The sequence below is a fragment of the Ambystoma mexicanum genome, chromosome 11 (genome assembly GCF_040938575.1).
Source record: "Ambystoma mexicanum isolate Mex_15411 chromosome 11, UKY_AmexF1_1, whole genome shotgun sequence".
In the NCBI taxonomy this organism is placed as follows: Eukaryota; Metazoa; Chordata; class Amphibia; order Caudata; family Ambystomatidae; genus Ambystoma; species Ambystoma mexicanum.
Genome location: NC_090934.1, coordinates 552659019 through 552680599, shown reverse-complemented (window position 1 = coordinate 552680599; position 21581 = coordinate 552659019). Strand labels below are relative to the sequence as shown.

General features: G+C 45.0%; 1 protein-coding gene across 2 annotated transcripts in view; it reads left to right on the top strand.

The window, feature by feature from the left end:
- LOC138503557 (catalase-like) overlaps window positions 1–17394 on the top strand; it is an 833069-nt gene extending 815675 nt beyond the window's left edge. For both annotated transcript variants that reach the window (XM_069623378.1, XM_069623377.1), the window contains exons 12-13: window positions 15410–15499; window positions 16754–17394. In XM_069623378.1, coding sequence (XP_069479479.1) covers window positions 15410–15499; window positions 16754–16783 — 120 coding nt within the window. In that variant the 3' untranslated portion in view covers window positions 16784–17394. The remainder of the gene's footprint in view (window positions 1–15409; window positions 15500–16753) is intronic.
- The last annotated feature ends 4187 nt before the right edge of the window (window positions 17395–21581 follow it).

Genomic DNA, 21581 nt, shown 5'->3' with positions numbered 1-21581 from the left:
GAAACCAACACAGATCAGCTCACAACACAGCGCGCCACAATTCGGAATATGAAACTGTACTTTAAAATCAAACAGCAACACAGTAAATTTGGTAAAATAAATTTATTTGACATTAAATGTTTATAGAATATTCTGCAATTGCCATATGAACTCCGAAAGTAATTTATTTTCTTTTATCTCTATCCGCAAATCCGTAAAAGTTTATTGTGAGTCACGCGCTGTTCCTTTATGATGCACAGGGTGTTGGTTTTCGTTCAAAGAAGCACTTTTGTCGCACATTGAACCGCAAGGCTGTTCCATCAAGTAGGCACTAGGCCAGCGTAAAGGTTGATATGTTGCTTCTAGCCGCTAGTACTGCGTAAGGGCATATGGGCCCTTGGCGATCGTCCCATAAGATCATCAGGATTGTGCAGTTGTTTGCATTAAGCTGCAGCTGGCGGTTAAAAAAACCACCTGCCGGTGTCTGAAACTGGTGGCAGTGGCAAAAGGGAAGGATATACCTGTTTTGAAAACATAAAAGTTATAATTAGTCTCGCCAGCCGATCTTTCTTAATATTATTCATTTTATTTATTACGGCTGAGCTGAAACTATTTGCTTTCAAGGATAGTGCAATGGAATATGTTCGGCTCTAAAATCAATGCGAAAACGAACGAAATAAATCGAGATTAGTACACAATGAGAAACAACATGCGTGTGGAATGTGGACCTGCATGCCCATGTGCCTGCTACAAGGACGATCCCACAAACGTTTTCAAAGCTCTTCATTCATTCATTTATTAATGCATCCATTCATTAATTCTTCATTCCGGTATAAAAGCGTCTAAAGAGTTACTTACATTATATTTGCAATTTCCATTGTGTCTCTGCGTAATGCAGTCCGTAAATCCCACTGTGCTCTTGACAACGATTTTTCGTATACTGAACTAACATGAAACTCGGTCTAGTTTCAGAATTTTCTGCCTTATCGTCTCATACGTTATTTCACCCCCCACCCACTCTTCAAATGAAGTTCTTTCGGCATGGTCCCTGTCTCTCAAGGTCAAAAAAACAATAGAACCTTATACTGCCAGTGCGAGTTGTGGGCCTCTTCAGGGCGCGAGCTGAAAATCAAAGCCGCTGACCTTCACTAGAAATGAGCATACATTCTTTCTTTGCAACATCCCGTAGTAAAGCCATCTGTGAGAACTTTAAGTTTCAAATCCATCTATGTAGTGCACCTCAATGTGCAAATGCGAACTGGCTTGTCTCCCATCTGCAACGGCTCGCTTGGCGCGTTCTAAGGCCCCCAATTTTGTCCTCGTTGTCTGCGAGCTTTGAAGCCCCAAAGAACTGTAACTATTGAGACTTTTAATTTTTTGGGGAAGGTCAAGGAAAGTATAAAGTACCCGAGGAGTTGAGTTGAAAGTGAGACTTATTGTTTGTTTTATTATTTGCAATACGCAAGCCTCCCTTCGGTTAACAGTGCCCAGCATTTAGAAGATATTGCGAAAATTAGTTACATCAACAAAAATATATTCATACACATAAAGACAAGGTCAGCAATATGAGGTGAATAGAGAGAGAATTCAAAGATGACACCCAGGTTGTTCGGCACCCAGGATGGTGAAGGTAGGGGTTAGAGTTAGCGTACTTTGTATGCACACTGTACAATTACATTTATTTACAAAAAGACAATCGTATTGCAATTATTTAAACCGGGATTTGTACTTCACAACCAGCTCTCCTTTGGGTGGACATGGCACAGTGGCAATGTTGGGTGGCAATGGATCAGTGCTCTGCACAGAAACTTTCAAAATTCCATATCTGTGCTTCTCTAATACAGCAACAATAAGGCTTTTGACAAAGTCGAACTCCATTTCCTCATAGACTGGTTTGATCACCCATTGCTTACTTCTTTCTGAAAATGCCTTAGTGTAGCGAGGCATCCTTACATTACCCTTAGTCCTAGATTGTTCACGGCCGAGATTCTCGTTATGGGCCAAGACCGCTAGTAGAGTCCTATGTCTCATGCCCTTTATACTGAAATGCAAGCGCTTTGGCCTGTACTTTAGGCACATATTGTGGAACACCTCCAAACCTCCTGTGTGACAGAATTCTGTCAGTCCCCTCAAATCTCTTGATAGAGTTTTATTGAAAACAATCTTCTCAATGGCTTTGTGTGTCGGTGAAGATGGATTCAACCACTTCTTCTTCCGTGCCTCCACTGGGGACAAAGGGCCATGTTCACATTGGTGGAAATGTAGGTTTTCTGACCAGCGGTGCACGTTGGTACAGTGGTGGATCAGTGACCGCCATTTTTCAAGTAGTATTTCCACTGACCCATCACAAGTTTTGGAGCTCCACCAAAGATGGTTGCTGATAGACTGGGACCACTCTGAAATACTTTCCAAATCTTTTTTTTTCCCTGCAGCTGAGATTGTCTTATTTATTGATTTAGCAAGATGCCATACGTCAAATTGATGTTTAATATGTGGGAACTGCTCTCTCATTGTCTTGGCAATTGAAACGTGTCTGTCCGTGGCTATGAGGTCGATGTGCATTCCCCTTGATTGCAGATATTCCACTGATTTTATAAATCCTAGTTTCCCCATGGCCACTGAGGATGTACAATGTGTTACCTGCACAACCACCAAACTCACAATTTTCTTACTATCCATGTCCTGAAAGTGGTAGGTGCAGTACTTGGCAGAAAATCTAGGGCTGTCGCACTGTCCATCGCCGGCTAGCCTGAATCGTTTGCTAGAGACAATTGTTCAATTTTCCAAGCATCACTAATGGCCGGAAACAGATAATCATGTTGGTATTTGTAGTACTGCGTTTTTGAAATGAAATGGAGTCCCACAAACTGAAAGAAAGACTTTAACTTTCTAAAACTGGAGCCACTAAAAAGTGATGCAGCTGCACACAGTAGATTGCCTGCTGGCAGTTTCCCCAGCATCGGTTGTGCAGACCATGAGAACGTATGATGTAATCTACAGGCGGTATGTATTGTGACGTTACTGCCTTGTTTTTGACGAGTCACATGAATCAATGGCTTCCCACATACTTTCCCTCTGACGGAATGCCCACATTTCAGCATACTTATAATATCCATCAAACAACGGTCAAATACTATGTATTTGTCCTCTTTCATTAGACTGTCAACCTCCGTCAAAGTTGTTTCGGCCTGTGACGTTGAGGACATATCACCACATTTGAAAGAAATATCACTGCTATCAAGTTCTGATGCGTCGGTGACTGCTGCTGGTTCATTCTCTGTCATTTCAACATCTGCTACTTCAACATTGATGGGAGAACACAACAATGTCGACAGCTTTTTTGGTGGAAATTTTTTTGGCGGGTGTAGATTGTGTGAATTGATCTGCGGCTACTTCAGAGCTATGTTCAATACATCCAGTATCATGTTGTTGCGGTGGTGCGGTCGTACTGTAGCAATGGTCCAATACAACTTTGCCGGATTCTCCGGACACATTCATTTCATTTTCTGTACATTGTACATGAGCATCCCGAGTCTCAACACGCCGCATCTGAATTAATAGTTCCTCCATGGCCTCCATAGTGTAAATGGTCTGGCAAGGAACATCTCTCATTCGCCTCACTGTCTGTGTATGTATAGTTCGTAGACCCACGGGTAACTAGAGGGCATATTGGAAAAGGGATGTTCAGTTTAAACACAAGATAAAGTATAGTACAATTGACTTGAAAAAAACATAAAATAGTCCCCAGCACAAAAAAAATTCTAACGTTATGAACTGTTTGTAACTAACCTTATTTTTGTTTCTTTTCTTTGCAACTTTTTTGACTCGACCTTCAACATCTGCACGCTGTTGCTCCAATACGTATCCACATATCTCCCCTTCCTCTTGCGCAGCAACGACTATATTTTCTGTATCCGCATAGACAGCATTTAATGAGGCTCCATCGACTCCCTGAAATATAGTATTTTCATTACTGTGTATCAAAATATTGTTAGCATAAAACACACGTGAGGACGAACACACATGTACATCTCAATAGCCAAACACGATTTAAACATTGTGTGGAACAATCAAACGACAAGTATTCGAGCTCTGATGACCTAGTTCGATGGAGATGTCAGTATCCATACCTCTGGCTCTGCATGGACTGCCACGAATGATTGTATTGAAGAGGAGGCATCAGCAACTCCCTGAAACACAGTACTTTCGTTAGTATGGTTTTCAATATTGTAAACATAACACACACTTGGGGTCGACGGCACAGGTACATCTAAAGAGATAACCACAAATGTTGCATTGTCTAAAAGAATCAAGGAATATTTAAATATGATCAGATTTAATCGACTTATTTCTCTGATTTCTTTACATCTGCATCATCTAAATGGGATCTTGTGATTGTAGTGGAAGCTCCATCGTCTCCCTGGAACACAGTACTTGCGTTAATAGGGAAGAAAGTATAGCAAATGGAATCACGTTATATGATCACGCTCGATGGAGCTGTCAGTATCCATACCTCGTGCTGCTGAAGAATATCTAGGGATGTTGTCAATGTGGTGCGCACTTCCGAAAGCTGTTGCGCCGATTCGCATCCGTATGGTCCCGCTTCGACCGAAATTGCTTGAATGTCAGGCTCCGCATCAAGTGCATGGGTTGACGATTCAACAACTGCCTGAAACATAGTATTTGCATTAGTAAGGATTACAATATTGAAAACACAACACACGCTTGGGGTCCACCGCACAGGTACATATCAACGGCTAACCACGAATGAAACATGGTGTAGAACAATCAAACGACAAGTGTTCCAGTCCTGATGATCACGGTCGATGGAGCTATCAGTATCCAGACCTCGTGCTGCTGAAGAACATCTAGGGCTGTTGTCAATGTGGTGGACGCTTCAGCATCTCCCTGAAAGACAGTACTTGCATTAATATGGATAACACTAATTATAACTGAAAACAAACACCAGGGGACGACAACTAAGGTGTATATCAATTGGAAAGCACTAACCAAACAATTGGTAAAATAAAAACTATTACTTGACATGCATAAAACAAGTCTGTAGCGGAATAGCCAAGTATGATTACCTGATACGCGCTAGAAGTGGTTGATAACTGCGAGCACGTGACGGAAGTAGAATGTTCTTGCTTCAGATTCAAGGGATAGTCAAGAAGTTGTAAAGGTAAATTATTGTTTGATAATGGAATGCCAATATTTTAAATTGCCATGTAAGGAGACAGAATACTTGAGTAATGCGCAATATAGCACAGTTGCCTCTGCCCACATATAGATTTTGTTTGTGGGTTATGAAATCTAAAAATAATATATTGATAAATGTCAGTATTCAAAAAGCTATACACTCATATCAATGTCGAAGGTATTACAAATTGGAAACAACACCTAAAATATCAATGAATCCATTCGGCTACCTACACACTACCGCAAGGCCTAAAGCTAAAAACGGACACTTGACTCACCAGTGGCGGATTGTGGACGAATAGAGTGGGAATAGTGTTTGCGAGCAATTTTCATGTCGATCGCCGTTTATTCTTCTTTGTTACCCAAGATGTGGTGTACATGTTCGAGGGAAAGTGCTGGCTGCAGATGCGGTATCGATCACCCCTCTTGTCCTCAAAGACTTGTTGGACTCTACTTTCCAGCTCATCCAGGGGATATCTGCAATGTCTGACCCATTCTCTTATTCGATCAACAGTTTTCGGGAAAACATGCATTGTGTTACCTTAAGATTTAGCATGGGTCTTCGAAGGGCAACCGCTAATCGAACAGGCAGGCATTGTTGAAAATTCTGAAAATTAAATATCAAGATTATTATAAAACCTTGATGAATAAAAATGTCATAAAAAAGTAAATGAACCATACCATGCTCAATGCAAGGTTTGTTTTGGTCGCCAGAACTATACCAGTTCATCATGTGTGGCTTAGTATTTGCATAAGTTACAGACATTTTTTAAATTGTGTGACTAAACTCTGAACATGTGACTCGTCCCTTTGATGTTCTGTCTTGCACGAAAAGGAAACATGCTTACATTATAGACTGGACCCCCGAAGGATGCCATTCGATGACAATTGACACAGATGAAAATAAATATTGATAGCATAACAATTGAAACTCAAGTCAATAGCAATGAGACCAATGACCACAGCTCTATTGGGTACTGTAATAGCAAATAGATTGAAATGTAAAAATGACCGAAATATGACTAGGATACATGGCCTTACCTTGACCAACAAACAGTTGGATTCAGCAGGCCGAGCAGTGTGTTGCAGGAGAACAGGTAGATGGCCACAGGTAGCACACTGACGAGTTTGCTCGAAGCAGTCACAGATAGCACGGCGACGAGCAGATTAGCATAGATCTCAGTGCTTCTCAGGTAGAAGGTTCAGGTGTTGACTTGCAAAGCACAAAGATGTTCTCATGAGACATATCAAGTGGTTTATAAAGTATTAGAAACAGGGGTGTGTTTGTGAATGAATGACGTGTGTATGTCGTGGTGCCTCGGAGCAGGCCTGCCTTGAGACACGGGGTCTGAGGAGGCCATGTGAGCGATGGCCCCTGGGCGTGGGATACCTTTTGAAGTGTACATGCTGTTTGGCACCTTGGCTGTTTGCGCCCGTGACAGCCCCCCATGCCAGCACTCATCCCCGGGTGCGAACCGCCTTTGATAGAGGGGGTGGGATGGATGGGCCTGGGGCGTGCAAATAAGTCACAGGAAGACTGCTGAATGGAGACACACTTATGTGGATTGCAGGGGTGCGGCCTGCCTCTGGGGAGGCCTGCCTGGAGACACGGGGTCTGAGGAGGCCATGTGAGCGATGGCCCCTGGGCGTGGGATACCTTTTGAAGTGTACATGCTGTTTGGCACCCTGGCGGTTTGCGCCTGTGACAGCCCACCCTTTCCAGCGCTCATCCTTGGGTGCGAACCGCCTTTGATAGAGGGGGTAGGATGGATGGGCCTGGTGCGTGCAGGCAAGTGTGTGGGAGCGAGGGGCCATCAGGCCCGTCTCATCCTTTACTTCTCAGTAGAAACTCGTACCAAGTGCCTCCAGTAGTGGGTTCGCCCCTTGCCCTTATGTGATGTTACCTTTGGATGACATTCGCGTAGATGGGAACACTGAGCAGAACACGGGGAATCCATTTTTGTACCCCCTTTCCACTCCATCTTGGTGACCAGGCCTCACTGCGATAGTACAGCGCGCAGAGCACATGGCCCACACCCCCCGTTCCCACTCTGACTGGAAAACTCCAGAGGTATTTGCAACAGCTAATAAATGTAACACATCACTCTCTGAGATCAAGATCCTGCATGTGAACCGGCCTGAACCAAGCACATAGCTCGTTCATCTCCACAAACGTGTCCTTGCCCACGCACCCTCGCCAGTGGAAACTTACTGCCATTCTGACCCTGTATCCCTGCAAGGTATTCTCTTCATGTGCCAGACCACTGACCATGCCATGATGCCCACCTAGCAGATCCCCAACTAACATTAGACCCCTACTGCAATATATCGTTGCCTATCAATAACAAATGCCACATACCAGAGATTCGTGTGAGCACAGACCCACACTTCAAACAGTGTATTATAGTAGTCAAGACTCTTGACCTAAGGTCTGTATAATCCAATGTTAATTGATAGTATAGATATATCTGTGACTTTTATAGAAACATAACCTACTGAAAGACTTTGAACAAGTGTTATTTAGTGCATGCATTATTGATAATATATTATGTTAGCTTAGATAGTGACCACCCCGCTTCACAGCGACCTGAACTTCACCCATTCCGAGCACAGATGTCTGACGTCCATCCTTGAATGGAGACACACTTGATTCATTTAAAAAATCTAAACAACCGTTGTTAAAATATATGTGGTGTTTTATTTTGTATCTTATTTTGATGACACAAAAATACAAGACTTTAAACATTGTACAGTTCAGGTTGCAGCACAGCGAGAGAAAATCCCCTGTACTGACCGCTGTCACTCGGGAACGTTTCTCTTATGGCACGAACGGCACAGGCGGGTATCACTCTTCGAACGCGGTTGCCAAGCCTCCCGTGAAGCCACCATGTAAAGGAACGATAGGCCACCAGCCTGTGCCACCTGTGAAAAGGAATGGAACAAACTGTTTTTAAATTACCAAGATAAGTTTAATAAACGTTTGCTGTCAATGACAATTCTTGTAACTAATGGCATTCTGCTCGGACAAATGCTATCTAGACACTGCACACTATTGAACGACTTTTGTGCGTTACAATGATATGTATATGTAATTTTGGATATAGTAGAAGACCATGAAATAGGAGTGGCATGACAAGCAGAGTATACTTACTCGTTACTCGGATTACGAGGATGAACAGTTGCGCGAAGTTCGTGCATAAGCACCATCATTATCCTCAACACGGACCGTGTGAGGCAGGCTGCCCTGAAGTCTGGCAGCTCGGTGATGCATTGCGGTCGTGGCTCGCCTTCCGAAATGTAGCCCACGCATCCTGAGTTTTCACAGCAGCAGCAGTTCTCCTCCACGCTTGGCATTAGCTCGCACCGATTGCATGTGCACCAGGTGGAAACACCGTCCATGTGACTAGGTCCAGGCTCTTCAGCTGTTGAATCGTGCTCCCAACTGCTGTCCGAAGACCCATCGTTTTGTCGTGTTTCCCTTTCCAGCAGTTCCTCCTCCGTATACTCGGGCTCGTACATGTAGGGCATTATTGTAGCCATTGTGTGTTAAGAGCACAGAAACGAGCCACAGAATACTCAAAGTAACACAGAGAGAGGAATGGAATCGAAAATCTACTGCTGTGTGTTGTGAAACGGTCTGTTTATACTTATTGAGGAAAGAGGCGTCCTGCCATTTCCATGGCAACACGTCATTAGCTGAAGCACAGCAAATGTTGACACGAGACGTGCTTTGGCGTTGTGAAATGGGCGGTACGCGTCTGCTGATGACAGGCTCAGGGGCGGGGGATATGATTTAGTGCCGCAAAAGCAGGTCAGCCAGGGCGATGGGAGAAATGATAGGATTATCACAAAATGGCAGCTCCCTGATGCCTGTTTTCGCGTGCGTTTAATGGACGAAAACTCGGGTAAGGTCCATAGGAAATTTTTCTAAAATCGAGCGACTTAGGCTTAAAAACACATGGCCGACCCGTAGGGCAATAAACATTTTTGACCGAACCATTCCTTTAACTTGATGGTACAGAGATGAAAAGCATTTGTATGGGCCTTTTTAGCAGAAAGCGCAGGCTTCATACCATAGCTTCCGATTTAAAATGTTGGAAGTATGTAACCAGCCAGCAGAGGCCAACACCTCACCTAATAGGTCACGTGATGACAGGCACTCCAGTTTGTATTTTCTTTTAGCAGAGCCCATTCTTTATGGGGCCAACACACATTCATGCGTATAAATGTAAAAGGCCGTGAAATGCAAAAGCCATGACTATTGGCTTTGTCGGAGCTTGCTATTAATTTGCCGAACTGTTAACATGGATATAGAGCCAATGTAGGTTTAGCTAGTTTTGCAGGAACTTTGAATAGTGAACCTGTGCTCGAAGATTTGGTTCCATATAATAATGTCGCCACAAAATTCTTGCCATGCAAAAATATCGCCGAAAAATGGCTGTTTTTTGTGGCGACAATATTGCATGGAACATGCGGGGGACACCCCCGCAACCCCCAAACATTATTTATTTATTTATTTATTATTATTTTTTCGCCCCTGTCCCCATATGTATGGTCACCCATATAATATCGCTGCAACCTTTTCCCGGCAATATTATTTACGGCGACCATATATATGGGGATAATATTACCTGATACCGAAGATTTGGGGGACAGGGAAGCGACGGGTAGGTTGAAATGTCATTGTACTGTTTCTTTTGCTCTCTGGTAGCACTGTCATGGTATTCTCTAGAAAATGCCGCTCTCATAGCACATGGTTTCTCTTGGATTGAGCAACAGAGAGCTTATAGCTGAAAGCTGGGTGCTCTGACCCCTCTCTTCTTGTGGCGAGATTAAATATGTAACCTCATTCCTACCGCACTTCAATCTCCAGCCTCGGTTCCTTTCTCGCTGATCTCCCATCCTACTCTTCCTAACCACCTTGCCCTCCAACTACAGCCCTTGTAGCAACCAGAGTGCTTGTTGCACCCGCGAGCCATCTTTCCTCCTGCCCCCCTGCCGCGTCCCTTCCCCGCCCAATTTACCTGAACCTCCTGCAGTCCCGGTGCCCCCTTGGCTCTCCTCCCCTCACCCATGCCCATGGCCACCATGGAAATGGAAGAGGGGCGCAGCTAGGAGCCTGCTCTCCCTCTTCCATTGCAGCATTGTTGAGTGAGAACATAATTGTGACAAACAAGGGCAGCGCTCTCCTTGCGACCCTTTGCTTCTGACAAATACATTGCTCTTAGAACCCCCACGGGTTGGCCTCAGGGTGCTAATAATAGCAATAAACATCCGTTTTGGGGGCAGCACCAGAGAAGGTCTATATTGCTTAAATACAGCTTGCCTCATAATGGTTTCCCTATGTTCCACCTCCTACTCCCAGGGCCGTCACGAGGGGGGTGCAGGGGGGGCAAACTGCCCCGGGCCTCGCGCTTGCTGAGGGCCTCGCGGCCCCCTCCTAAGTGGAAGGCAGCACAGTCTCCCGTGTCCTTTATTCACACGGGGGACTGTGCTGCCCCTGCAATGATTTTGCTGTTTCTTGTGAAGCCGTTTGGCTCCGCAACAAGCAGCAAAATAATGGGAGACAGCAGGGCTCAGAAGTGAGCTCTGCTGCCTCCCGTCATTCAGCTGAAAACGTGGACATGCTGAATGACAAGAGAGGACTCCTCTCCTGTCAGTCAGTGTGTTCACGTTGCTCAGCGTGACCACACTGACTGACAGGAGAGGAGTTCTCTCTTGTCAGTCAGTGTGTTCAGGTTGTCAGTGTGACCACGCTGACTGATGGGAGAGGAGTTCTCTCTCGTCAGTCAGTGTGTTCACGTTGCTCAGCATGACCATGCTGACTGACAGGAGAGGTGTTCTCTCTCTTGTCAGTCAGTGTGTTCATGTTGTCAGTGTGACCACGCTGACTGATGAGAGAGGAGTTCTCTCTTGTCAGTCAGTGTGTTCATGTTGTCAGTGTGACCACACTGACTGATGGGAGAGGAGTTCTCTCTTGTCAGTCAGTGTGTTCATGTTGTCAGTGTGACCACACTGACTGATGGGAGAGGACTCCTCTCCTGTCAGTCAGTGTGTTCATGGCAGCGTGATCATGCTGACTGACAGGAGAGGAGTTCTCTCTTGTCAGTCAGTGTGTTCACGTTGCTCAGCATGACCACGCTGACTGACAGGAGAGGAGTTCTCTCTTGTCAGTCAGTGTGTTCATGTTGTCAGTGTGACCACACTGACTGATGAGTTAGGAGTTCTCTATCGTCAGTCAGTGTGTTCACGTTGCTCAGCATGACCATGCTGACTGACAGGAGAGGAGTTCTCTCTTGTCAGTCAGTGTGTTCATGTTATCAGTGTGACCACGCTGACTGATGGGAGAGGAGTTCTCTCTTGTCAGTCAGTCTGTTCACGTTGCTCAGCATAACCACGCTGACTGACAGGAGAGGAAACCTCTCCTGTCAGTCAGTGTGTTCATGTTGTCAGTGTGACCACGCTGATTGATGGGAGAGGAGTTCTCTCTTGTCAGTCAGTGTGTTCACGTTGCTCAGCGTGACCACGCTGACGGATTGGAGAGGAGTTCTCTCTTGTCAGTCAGTGTGTTCACGTTGCTCAACATGACCACGCTGACTGACAGGAGAGGAGTTCTCTCTTGTCAGTCAGTGTGTTCATGTTGTCAGTGTGCCCACGCTGACTGATGGGAGAGGAGTTCTCTCTTGTAGGTCAGTGTGTTCATGTTGTCAGTGTGACCACACTGACTGATGGGAGAGGACTCCTCTCCTGTCAGTCAGTGTGTTCATGTTAGCATGATCATGCTGACTGATTGGAGAGGAGTTCTCTCTTGTCAGTCAGTATGTTCACGTTGCTCAGCATGGCCACGCTGACTGACAGGAGAGGAGTTCTCCTGTCACTCAGTGTGTTCATGTTGATTAGAGAGGACTCCTCGCTTGTCAATCAGTGTGTTCACGTTGCTCAGCGAGACCACGCTGACTGATGGGAGAGGAGTTCTCTCTTGTCTGTCAGTGGGTTCACGTTGCTCAGCGTGACCACTCTGCCTGATGGGAGAGGAGTTCTCTCTTGTCAGTCAGTGTGTTCACATTGCTCAGCGTGACCACGCTGACTGATGGGAGAGGAGTTCTCTCTTGTCTGTCAGTGGGTTCACGTTGCTCAGCGTGACCACGCTGACTGATGGGAGAGGAGTTCTCTCTTGTCAGGCAGCATGTCTACGTGTCGGCTGCATGGATGCTTTTTAAGGGTGCATGGAGGTAAGGTAAGTGTTTTCTATTTTAAATTAAAAGTGTATATGTGTATTTAAATTAAATTAGTATGTATATGTGTATGTATGAATGCATGCGTGCATGTTGATGTTTGTGTCAATGCTGTGTTTGGTTTTATTTATACATGCATGTATGGAGTTGTGTAACTGGTGGTTGAATGCATGGGTGAAAGTGTTTTTTGTGAGTGTGTGTTCAGCACGACCCCTAAATGTAGCCGCCCTGGGGGCCACTTCATTAAGGGGTGGGTTCATGGTAACAGAGGTGCACCTAGGCTAAAATGTCAGGGGGCAAAGGGGACTAATACTTCAAATGTTGGGAGATGTGCTAACGTCAGTAGCTGTGAGGAAGGGGCAAACTTCCTTGTGTGGGGGCACCTAAAATCTTTCCACTTTTCAAATGAGACTATTCTGGTGAAGCTTCAATGTTACAAGCAGCTACCTCTTGCCTTCATTTCTGAAACATCACACTTAAGGACTGCTGTGAGAATGAGATGTCTCATGTCACCACTTCCCTTCTAATCACTCCCCTAGCATGCAAGTGCTAACCCCACATCACGATTTCAATTACCTAAAAATGTATGGCTAGGAATGCAGGTGCTAACAGTGAAGTGACTTCTCATGGCCATGCTAATCCCTATGGCAATTCTCACCCAGTTCCTGCCCTCCCCACCCAAAACACCTCCTCACTGGAACACTGAGCTAGTTTTAAACATGCCTTGCCATCAAACCTAGCCCTCAATGTGCCTGCAAGTGTTCCTCAAAGGAGTCCTCTGAGAGTTCATGACTTCATTGGAGTTGTAAACACGTAACTGGTGTAATAAAAATGTCTTAATCAGGTCTGCCTTTAGCCACTCAATTTAAAAACACCCTGCATGTCTTTCGCTGAAATTCTTTTAAAAATAAGCATTGGCAATGCCAACAGTTTTGGCTTGTGTATAAGTATTAGGCATTTACGAGGCACTGCTATTTGCTGCTCAGGTACTCAAACCATTTTGCACTGGCACTATCAATGGCCAGCTAATACCAATACAGAAGTGCCTTTCCCATGCCTACACGAATGCCCAAACTGTTACCATTGCCAGTGCTCTTTTTGCTTTACCCTTGATGCACAGGACTATGCATCAAGGTTAAAGCAAACATACTACCTGGCTAAATTGGCCCACTTTGAATGTAGGCCAATCTAGCCAGTAATAACACTTATGGTACACAGTCAGCCTGGATATACTTTCTGTGGCATGGCATTTTTACTGGTTGGGAATCCGTATATGGTAATAATGGCAAATATTGATGCAGCCTGCATCAACATAATTAGAACAGCCAGCATGAATATATGTTTATACTAGCATATCTCGCGTGGAAAGGCGGCATGAAATATATTGGAAAATGTTCCTATGCACAATTTGTGATTTGCAACTATTGGGAATTTCCATGTGCTTCCATACAAAACCAATTGCAAACTGCGTGGATTTCTACCCAATTTTGCAAAGAAAGTGCTGTGAAATGCATACTTTTAACCCAATGTTTCAAACATTTCTTGGGAGTGAGAACCCCCCCCACCCCAAGCCACCCTTGTTTGGTTTGGGCTCCCTCACTGTGCTCTGTTGATCTTGACTAATTGGAACAAACATTTAAGCCTCTTAAGTTCAGAAATGTACCAGCCTCCACTGTACATCATTTGTCACTGTGTATGATGTGCTCCTTAATGATATGATATGGCATTTATAACGTGCCTGTACGCAAGTGTTTCTAGGCGCGACAAGGCAAGGAGGGAGAAACAAAAGAGTAGGACAAAACACAGATCTTACTAGGCCTTGTGCCATTCAGATCGTGCAAAAGCATGGAATGGGGGAGGGAAGAAGTGCCGAGGGTGGGGTAGGATGCAGAAGTGCAGGAACAAAGGAGAAACAAGAATGCAGCCAACTGGTGGCAAGTGTGAGTACTCATAACTTCAGCCAACGGGTGGAGAATAAGAGCCAGAGCAGGGACTGTAGGGTTACAGATACAGACCACAAGTGCAGGGGAGCCAAGAGGCAGTGCGGGATTGCAACAGGACAGGCAGGGACCTGGGCCCAAATTCAGAGCTTGACCAGGTGACCAGTGCATGGATCAGGGAGGTGATCAGCAACGGAGAGGAAGAAGCAAGAGACAAGTCTTGAGATGGTTCTCCTCAAGTTTCAGCGAGGCAGGGAGCTGTTTCCAGAGGGAGGCCCCAGCCGAAGAAAGAGATCTGCCCTCAACTCTTTGCTTGGAAAAGTGATTGACCCTCAGAGAATTGGAGGTGGCGCAGTGGAGAGCTCAAGCCATCTTATATATATTTATTCATATAATAAAAAAGTTAGTCTGGCATGAACCTTTCTTCAGTAGAGAAAGTAGTAATAAACCATATTTGGGATCCTGCACACAAACTCAAGGGTAGATTTCTCAAGTCTCCTGTGTGCGGATATGCCGCCGCTGGCCGAGTGCAAAAAATTGTAAGGGGGCCTCACCAAATGTTTTGCCCCGGGCCTCACCACATCTTCTGACAGCCCTGCCTACTCCATTCCCTTCAACTACATCGCTTTGACAAGGCCCATGGGCTGTGTTAAGTGGTATGTAAGTGACCAAAAGTGCATAATGTACACATGCGTGATCCCTTGACTTTTGTTTTGTATTAAAGTAGAAGATGTTGTAGGTTATTGTCCCGGCCATTAGGTGGCCTTGTTCAAAGACGTTGGCAATATTAAAGCAACATATTGACACAGTTGTGTGCCTAAGTACTTTTCACAGTTCTTGTTATATTTCATGTTTTTTTCTCAGACCCTATAACTAGAGACATTAAAGGAATGGGCGGTTGGGAACCTACTACAATAATATATTGTTAAAAATGTCAACAAAGGAAGTAACTGCATGCCTGCATGTAGTCATCTATTTCCAGTAAATACATTTGCTTTTGTCATGTTTGCAAACAATACCATAATTATTTATTCCTCTAATTTGTTCGTTTTTTAGGTGAACAATTTCTCTGAAGTTCACCCAGATTATGGTTCAGGCATTCAGGCACTGCTGGATAAATACAACGCCGAAGCTGCCAAGAAAAAGGTGACTGAATGGAGACTATAAGCTTCTAAAATTAATTATTTCCTGATATATTGCCCTTCGTTTTTTTCTTTTAGCCTCTCGGCCCAGTTGTTTAAAAGACACTAATATTCTCTGAGGGCCTAGGTATGTTGCAACTGGAACAACTCCATCCCAAAACAAAATGCCTTAGGAAATGTTAATTGTTAGATTAATTTTACGAAATAAATGGCAGTTTGTAAAATTATACGGCAATTAATTATAGTTTGTCCACCATTTTCATGAAATCTGTAACCTCCCCTTCCCTCCCAAAAGTCTTCCCAAAGTATGATGATCATCTTTCAAAGTAGTTATGCCAATGTGTTAATACAGATAAAGATATGTTTGCGTAGTTCAGCAGGCAAGACACATTTTGTTATTGGTATGTCTTCAAGATCCAAGATACGAAATGCATCGAGTTGTTTGGTTGTAGGTTCAATTTAAAATGTATACTTAAATGTTGTACAATATAGAGCACTCCAGGAAAATAATTGACAATGATAAAAGAGCAGTTGTATGCGATTACTTGTATTAGAAACCACACAAGACTTCCCCACGCACAGCGCATCATGTTTGGCCGATTAACACGATTCTCATGCATGCACAAAATCACCAGAATGTATTGATAGGACCTTGGTAAATGTTGACCAATCAATTTAAACCCTCCATGTCTGTAGGACTTGTATCCCATGACTACTCCACGAGTCTGTGCTGCCTCCGTCAGCTGATACAATGACGGGAGGTGCGGGAGTGGGATGGGGGGGTGCATGGGGGTCTCTAATGTACGTATGTCTCTTGATTAATTTGGTCATCCTGGATACTTTTGGTTTCAGTTGTTGTAAGGTTGATTGGGTGGGAACGGCAGACAGATGCAGCTGTGAGAACGATATGAATTGCATCTCGAAATTGTACTCACTCCTCCTTGTCAGCCATGTCATAGTAACGATTTTAATCCCAGTAGTGTCATTTATCTCTCTGATATGACATGTGTTGGAAAACACCTGCAAGCTCCGTAAAATATGTTGCGATTTCTTAAAATAGAAGGATGTAAGCTATGACAGGTGAACTGCGAAGTGCATGAATTCCCCAAAATTCTTTGTTTTGTTTAAATTATATTGTAATAAAATTAATCTCTAGAACATGCTGAAAGGTGGGTGAGACATTTGTTTTACAACTATGAGAAATCATACCTGGTACTCTCAAAAGGAAGCCATTATATGTGTTTTTTCACCCTTTTAGGTTAATGCCCGGAAGGAGGTCCCAAAGTAACCTGTGTCGTGAACATCAGACCCGCTATACAACGAATATTCAGAAGCTGGCATAGATATTCATCGCTGCACATTTCAATTGCAAATATACATATATATATACCTTTGTCTGAATGACTTTATATTTTTGTATGCAGCAATTCAAACTTGTCAGAATTCAGTTTAGCATATGTTTCTTAAGTAGCCTGTATCATGAATGCTAGGATCATATGAAACACTTAACAACATTCAAATACAAGAATTGCTTTTATCAAACTTTAGGCACACACGCCATCTTGACAGAGATCAAACTGTTCCTTTCAGCGTAAGAGTGCAAAAAGATGACCAACAGTTTGGGAGGAAAACTGCAACATGCCTGCATTTTTCGGGAATGAAACGATTGTACTGCTCATACAAATTGTATAACATCATGCACATCTATCCATGTCAATGGTCCCGATAGTGTATTCTCGTAACAACCGTCCAGTTTTGATATTACTGGCACTTAAAACCACCCTTATGAACCGCTGCTTTCTCTACATACAGCTTCTGACAATCATTACTTACAGATGAAAGGATGGTAAGGACGGCATTTCAAGTGTACTTTCTAGCAATAAAATCATCCAACGCAAACCTTTTTGCACTGTTTTTATTCCAAGTACTGTGTTATAGCGATATAAATTTTTATCCTGTTGGTGGGGGATTTCCGAAAAATCTCTGTACTCCTACTTCTCGTACCCTTTCCTCTATTCTTGTGGGTAATAGTAGCCTACGGAGACTGGTCTGGAGCATGATGCATAGCAGCATTACATTGGTCCACACCTGTGCCCTTTCCCGGGTCTAACGACCTGTCATTTTCTCGGTGTGGATGAGATAGGAGCATCTCCGAGCTACGTACTTTATTTGCTCTTAAAAGCAGCTTTTCTTTTTTCAACCTGTCCATGCACCGCTGCTCAGTGCTAAGATACTGCACCTCCTGTCGCATTCCATTTGCTGGTTCTGATCTTCATGCTTTGGGCCTAACGGGCTTGGTCCCTGACCATTTTATGGCCATGATGCATTTATCTTGCTGGGTCCACACGGTGCAATTCACCAGATGGATTGGATCATACATCAGACAGCTCAGAATAGTTTCAAGTCCTTCTCTTCCTCCCTGTAAGGTGACTTATTTCCTAAGACTCACCAGAGGGGGTGGGTATCCTTCACCCCTATATCACACCAGGAGTTTTGAAGTACTGGCGCTCATGTGGAGAGACCTGTCAGGACTAAAAATGGGAGAAAGCCTGATGGCCTCTCTTACTGAATTCCTGGCTAACACACCTGACAGTTCTATTCACACTTTGAATTAACCCGGGAATCTCCCAGACCACTTACAAAGAACCTCTTTGGAGCCTCACTCAGACTTTAGACACAGAGCATTCGAAAAAAATCACTGCCCTATGGACCACAACATTAGGCCAAAACTCCTGCTTTAACATAAGTCTATGTCACACAGGCGCAGACATAATGACTCACACACAGCCTGCGAGTAGGGGTGCCAATGACATGCGACTGATGTGCACCACAAAGAACAGTGAGTACAGTCCCTGCACCTCATATTGAGCAAGATGATGGGAAACTCAAAGACTCCTTCTGTTTCTTAAAAGCGATAACATGGAAACCATCAGCAGCTTGGGACCTAGACCCTAGCCCCGATTATCTGGAAAGAAGATCTTGTTCTTCTGAGTCTGCCCCATTTCTTCCTGTGTCAGATATTAGGATCTCACCATAGTGAGTCATGGGTTCGACTTCCCTTGCAGACTATTGAATTGTATCCTTACGTGGATCTGTCTCCACCACATCCATAGCCATTGATTTCCAACTGACCCCATTCTCAAGACTTTCCAGGTTACTGGACCCATCTACTTCATATCCGAGGAAAAACTAAGCCTACACCCAAGCCTTGCTATTTAGCCCCATCTCCTCTATGTGGGTGAAACAGGATTACTCGTTTTTCCAGAAATGTCGCAATCCATGTGCTCCTAAGTCAGAGGTAATTGCCAAGCCTGCTCCTTTGGCTGCCCCAGCATTGGTGCCCCAATCACCTCCACAACACCTCTGGTTAGTCTGCCTTCTCATCCACTCCCTCTGCCAACGTGTATGTGGCCCCCAACGGCATTAATTACCTGTATACCTGCTTTCCAGAAATGTCTGTCTTGTTAAAGCAGGATTAACCCCAACCTCAACTAGACATGGATGACATAGATAACATGGTTGGTATAAGCCTTCATTTATGGCAAAAGCTTTCCGTCAGGGCATGACAGGGTCATGCAGTTTTTAGCTCTTCGCATAGCTGTACCCGAACAGACAGAATCAGGAGATCTGGTGGCTACAACAATATGGAAAGCTATGGATTCCCTTCCAGGAGAATGTTGATAGAGAAGCCTTGAAACTCAGTGAGACTCCACACTACACTGGCTAGTTAATGGCAAGCTGGATACGAAGTTCAGAGTCACAGCTAAAGAGAATGCTCTGGCTGGCAAGTCTTTACAAAGGACTATCAGCTGTGATCTCAGCAGCCTGACCCGAAACTAAGCACTAAACATACCTTTTACCACTTCATGGAGGGGAGTGAATATGCTAGATACTGTAAGTAAAAATGTTTATCATAGCAGTGTTGTACAAATGACAGCGGGTCAATTCTGATTCCATTCTAGCTGCCCATGACCACTAGCTTTGGAAGGACATACCAGAATTTGCCTAAGGCTTCCCTTCCTACAGGAGGAGCACCTTTTTAGTCGGTATAGCTATTGGCAAGCAAGAAGCAGATGATATGCTGGTAGATGTAGCTGGCCACATTCATACAGCAGCTTAGAGCATGTTTATTGACCTTTGTATGCGCTGCATCGCCTGGCTCAAGAGCCCTAAACTGATGACTGAGGCCCAGGATAAAGTATTGGACTCTTCCTTTTGATGGTCCATAACTCTCATGCCTCAGCTAATAATAATCTCAGAGAAGAAAATGAAAACATGCTGATGGCCAAATGCCTTTCAAGCTGCCCAATCTCTGTAATATAAGGGAAACTGAAGCAAGTGTTAAGGATTCAGAGGCTTTCAGGCCTGGATGCTAGACGGCTCAAAGAGGAACTGTTCTGGGTCTTCATCACAATAGCGGAAGAGACTGCATGTGTCCAGTGGGTCTTTATCCCCCTCCCTGCTCCTTTAACAACCTATAAACTGATACTCCAGTGCAATAGGTCTATCTGAACAAGCCCAGGGCCACTAAATCTCCCCACATCTGTGACTTGGCTATTCAGATTTGCTACTGGCATATTCAGAGTAGGGTTCATCCTGTGGCTACGCATCTCATGGGAAGCCTCCACATCAGAGCAGAACAATGTACATCTTGAGTAGAAACTCTACTTTGATGTCATTTGAGTGATCTTCTGGATGTAGAGTTCTCCACTTTTGGATCTTTGTGTCAATCAGTCAAGCAAGTGTCCCTCTATGCCTCCTGGAAGTGGGGGGCGGGGGACATGACTATCATCAGGAAGCCATTTCCCAGAACTCAGCATCCCAGCTGACTTTCCTTGAGACTATCACTTCGGTCGACAGAATAAACAAGCTATGGGCTCTGTTCACGGATTCCCCAATATTGGTCTTTCCCAGAGATAATGTGTTCTTCAAACTCCCCCCAACCTTCGCCCCAATGTAAGAATAGACTTCCACTTGAATCAGGAAATCAACCTTTCTCCAGCATGGGGTCTGGCATGGATTCACATGCTCATGAATATTCACTGTCGTCAGGCTGGGAATCCTTGGTAAAGAAGTAATCAGTATCAGTTTTGTTTCTGATCTGTCTTTCTTAGTAGTAACCAATCACTGATCTCTGGGTCATACTGCCCCCAGCCAATGACTGCCCTTTCCCTAAGCCCCTCCCCTGGCAGCCATCCTCAGATTTGTACCGCACGTTCAAGTGTTGGGAGTCCTCGTGCTTTAGCTCTCGAACTTTTACTGTGTTTTCGCACTTTTTCGGGAGATTTTCTCATTTTTTCGGGGACCCGTTTCGGAATTCTTCTACGCCCCTCAAGGGTGAAGTTTTCGTCGAGTTATGCTTCTTGGAGGTTCCAGAAGATCTGAGGCCTAGCTCAACGGACATGGCCCAGGGCAAGGGAAGCTCGACTCCCGGATCCAAGCTGTTCAGGAGCTGCCCGGGATGCGGATTGCAAAATGTTTTCAAGGAGGACGAGCATTCGAGATGTCTCTACTGCCTTCATGAGGACAGTACCCACGTGGAAAAGGACTGTGCGTTCTGCAAGAACCTGTCGGAATGGACCAAGCAAGATCATCGTTCCCGCCTCGCCGCCTGGCTGGAGAAGGGCACAGCAGGTGAGAAGGCGAAGAAAAAGTCTGAGCGGTCTTCTAAGTCCTGTGAGGGCGCCCCGGCGACGGGGGCCCAACAGAAGGCCAAGCACCACGAGTCTGTGGGCCCCTGGGAGCGCCGAAAGGTCGGGCTCTTCGGCTTCCAAGCAGGGGGTGACTTCCCCGGCACGATCAACCGCGAGCCAGTGCTCTGGTTCGGGGAAGAGGAAGTCAGAGAACCAGGGTAAGCTTCTGGAGAGGCCCCGGACGATTTTGAAGGGAGCCGAGGGGGAGCGAGGCGATGACCCTCCCCCCAAAGCGAAGGCCCAGGACGCACCTAAGGTGGTGAGGGCCTTGATCCACCCGGCAAAGGCCTCTATCGGGGTTGTCGCAGCGGCCCTGGCAAAGCCGGCAGAGACTACACTAGTGGAGGCGGACACTGGGCCCAGAGTTTCCCTGCCACTGCGGAGGGAATCCTC